At 40.6% G+C, this 3,689-nt stretch overlaps 1 protein-coding gene across 1 annotated transcript; it reads right to left on the bottom strand.

Moving 5' to 3' along the window:
* Positions 1-204: 204 nt before the first annotated feature.
* Positions 205-3,330, bottom strand: LOC140427199 (protocadherin alpha-C2-like). Its single transcript, XM_072512786.1, has one exon. It carries the CDS (start codon positions 3,064-3,066, stop codon positions 667-669), a length of 2,400 nt encoding a protein of 799 aa, XP_072368887.1. The 5' UTR covers positions 3,067-3,330; the 3' UTR covers positions 205-666.
* Positions 3,331-3,689: the final 359 nt, after the last annotated feature.

Here is a 3,689-nt window from a genome sequence, read left to right as displayed (position 1 = left end):
ATCCATGGTCAGTTAAGTAGTATTATAACATTAACTTCATCCCACTCTACGTTACCATTCGTTTGCTAAAGGTCTGGTGAATATAATCTGTGAAATAATGTCTTAGGAAGATATAACAACTCCATATGATGGCATTCCGTTAGTGCCCTTGTATGAATGAGTGTGTATTATTGTTAAAACGTGCACGAAATTCGAGACAGAAAATTTACCATACAATTGCATTTAATTCCAAATATGTGTATATGCAATTCTACTCGGCATTTTGTAACATAAAATACAATGGAAGGAACGACAGCAGCTACTGTAAAAGAATGATCTTTACGAAATAACTCAATTTGTTTTCTCGGCCAGTGGAGAAACGACATTGTTACTTGAATCACACTTTCTGTGGGACCTGATGCCGTGAGATGATGCTTCAAAATTACTGGCATGCCTTTTCTTCAATTTTATGTAAAGTGACGATAAATTGTGGAAGAAATAGTTAAGTAGGTCTTGCACTGGAAATTGCAATATAACCATATTTAGCTAGATGTCACTATGATTTACATCAATGTCAGGTGCTGTGGCGTATCATTAACAAAAATATTTTAGTTTGTGATGCAATAGTTATTCAGGGACGTACATACGCATTTCTCAATTGCTTGCAAAACACATTTTCTGTCAAAATTACTTTTTCATAATGTTGTCGTCAATAGTGATGTCATTCAGTGGTAACGTAGGATGGGCGGTATTTAGGAACAAAAAATCACTCTTAGATGATTCCGGCGATAAGCGAACCGTGTAACGAAGAGTTTCAGAGACAGGGAGCATCTGCCCAGCTCCATAACCATGAAAAGCGGATGGTGCAGGTCTGCGATTAAAGACATCATTGGAATGTCTCCGCATGCAACAGCTACAACTGAAAAGGCTGTGGTCACGCGTGTAACTTCGGTCTTTTCTGCACTTCAGAACGACGAGAAATATAATAGTTGCAAGAAATATGACGCTCGTTGATCCAAAAATTATTATTAAATACATATTTAGATCTGAGACATATTCTGCGCTACTGAAATTATCTACACGGTTAGCCAGACTTTCCGTAATATTCGTCTGAATCGTAAAGAAGATTGTGACCGTGCTTGACAGACTCGGTTGCCCATTGTCCTTCACGAAGATAACCAACCTTTGTCCAGTGGTGTCTTTTTCCGTAAATTTTCTGGTAGTTCTGATTTCCCCGGAGTTTTGGCCCACAGTGACAAGACTCCGATCCGAAGCCTCAAGCAGCTGGTAAGAAAGCCGCGCGTTCTGGCCGGAATCCGCGTCATATGCAGTTACCTTGGTGACTAAGTAACCTGGATATGTTGATTGAGACAAAATCAAGACTTCCGCTGTTGTGTTCCACGTTAGTGGTGAAGTAATGAGAGGAGTATTGTCATTTTGATCCAAGATAATAACGCTCACTATTGCAGTCGTGCTGAGCGGTGGGGTTCCAGCATCCTGAGCTTGAACTTTGATGTGGAATATCTTCAGATGCTCATAATCAAAGGAGCGCAACGCATAAATTATTCCACTGTTGGAATTAATAGTAAAGTAAGCAGACGCAGGGACGTTTTGAATTTGATCCTCCAGTATAGAATAAGAGATGTCTCCATTTTGATCCAAATCAGCATCCAGAGCAGTAACCGAAAAGATGGATGCACCCGGAGTATTGTTCTCCATTAAATACAAATTGTATTTGGACTGCGTAAACCGAGGGACGTTGTCATTTACATCAGATACCAAAACGTGGATGGTTTTGTTTGCAGAAAGTGCGGGCAATCCAGCATCCCAGGCTGAAATAGAAACATTGTAGTGATCCATTCTTTCGCGATCCAGCATGTCGGTTGTTACCAACTTGTAGTGATTCCTTAAAGTGGTTTGAAGTTTGAACGGCATGTTGAGTGGAATCTGACATCGAATGCGCCCGTTTTCCGCAGCATCTCGATCCGTGATACCAAAGACAGAGATCACGGTACCTGGGGCCGCATCCTCTGATACCATTTTGATTGCTGAGTTAAGCTTTATTTCCGGAGTGTTGTCATTCACATCGACTATTCGAACCAAAACTTTGGCATGTCCCACATTTGGTGCGTTGTCCACAGCTTGTACGTCAAGCTCATAAACGTCGCTGACTTCAAAGTCCAGTAAACCTTTCACTCTGATCTCTCCGCTGTCTGCATTCAAACTGAATAACTCGCGCTCTCGTTGTGAGGCGTAATTACTAAATGAATATTTAAACTCAGCGTTTGCTCCTTCATCTAAATCAGAGGCGCGCAGTTTCAACAACAATGTGCCTTTTGGTGCATTTTCAAAGACACTTGTTCTGTACAATTCATGATCGAATACAGGAGCGTTGTCATTAACATCAATTACGGTAATGATTATCTGAGCTGTGCCAGATCTATGCGGGTTTCCACCGTCAATAGCCGTCAATGTTAATTCAAAAGACGTTTGCTGTTCGTGGTCCAAGGGTGTTTTCAACAGTAATTCAGCCATTTTGCTACCATCGTTTATTGTCTTTATTTTCAGGCCGAAATGATCGTTCGAACTAATCTGATAAGTGCTTATCGTGTTTGTGCCCACGTCTGGGTCCTGAGCACCCTCGAGAGGGAAGCGCGCTCCTGGTGTAATGAACTCTGCGATCTGCAATGTCATTCTCCTTGTCGGAAAAATCGGTGAATTATCATTGACATCTAACACCTCCACTTCAACCGGAAACATGTCCACAGGATTTTCCACCCCGAACTCCAAAGAAATTGAACAGGTGGAGCGTTCCGTGCAAAGATCTTCCCTGTCGATTCTTTCATTAACGATTAAAATCCCATTTCCCACATTTACCTCAAAATACTGCTTTCGACCATCAGAGAGCAGCTGAAATTTTCGAGCTGATAATTCCCGAACGTTTATCTTCAAGTCATCAGCGACGTTTCCCACAAAGGCACCAATTTCCAGTTCCTCTGGGATAGAATAGCGGATTTGACCGAAAACCAGGTTCGACATAAAAAACAATAAATTATAAAATGTCCCGCCGTTCAGAGATTTCGCCATGGTTTTGGATGTTGCAGTACGTATGACAGATTTTCTGGTAAACAATTCAATCTCCGCCTTTTCTCATTTTAGTGAGTAGTTTATTTGTATCAAAACTCCGATATTAAATACAAAAAGCACAAATGCGAACAGAGCGATCCGCTTGAACATGCCGCAAGAGGGAAGGCAAGCACTGCGTCTCTTTCCTTTTCAGTATGGTCTGAATTTGATGTTGAGTGTGGGGGTAGATCTCTCGGAGCCTCTCAGCTCCTTATTGGCAGACAGCGACACAAAGAGCCTCAACCAATTACTGCACCAAGCTTTTCTTAAAGCAGGCTCGCTTTGCAATTCTTCACAAACTGTGGATTGTATTTACAAGTGTTCAATAAAAAATAACCACGCTCATTTGAATTGTATTGTCACATTGTGACATGTAAATATTTGCATTTTAGAATTCGGTTATGTGCTTTCATTACCATTTAAGTTCTAGAAAAGCAACAAAAACAATTTCTTCCCATAATCCCATATATGTCATCTGTTCGCCATCATTGATGTTTATTGTAAATAACGTTTAAAGAAATGAATTCACACTGTAATTCCCATTTAATGAATTTGAACATGTTGGGTTCTTAGAAGTTAATTAA

This window comes from Scyliorhinus torazame, chromosome 7, assembly GCF_047496885.1.
Source record: "Scyliorhinus torazame isolate Kashiwa2021f chromosome 7, sScyTor2.1, whole genome shotgun sequence".
NCBI classification, from domain to species: domain Eukaryota; kingdom Metazoa; phylum Chordata; class Chondrichthyes; order Carcharhiniformes; family Scyliorhinidae; genus Scyliorhinus; species Scyliorhinus torazame.
Note: the sequence above shows the minus strand (reverse complement) of the source record. Positions and strands in the feature narration are given on the sequence as shown.

Bases quoted from the DNA above. Each gene is read 5' to 3' on its own strand.
- LOC140427199 (XM_072512786.1), bottom strand. From the start codon at position 3,066: ATGGCGAAATCTCTGAACGGCGGGACATTTTATAATTTATTGTTTTTT.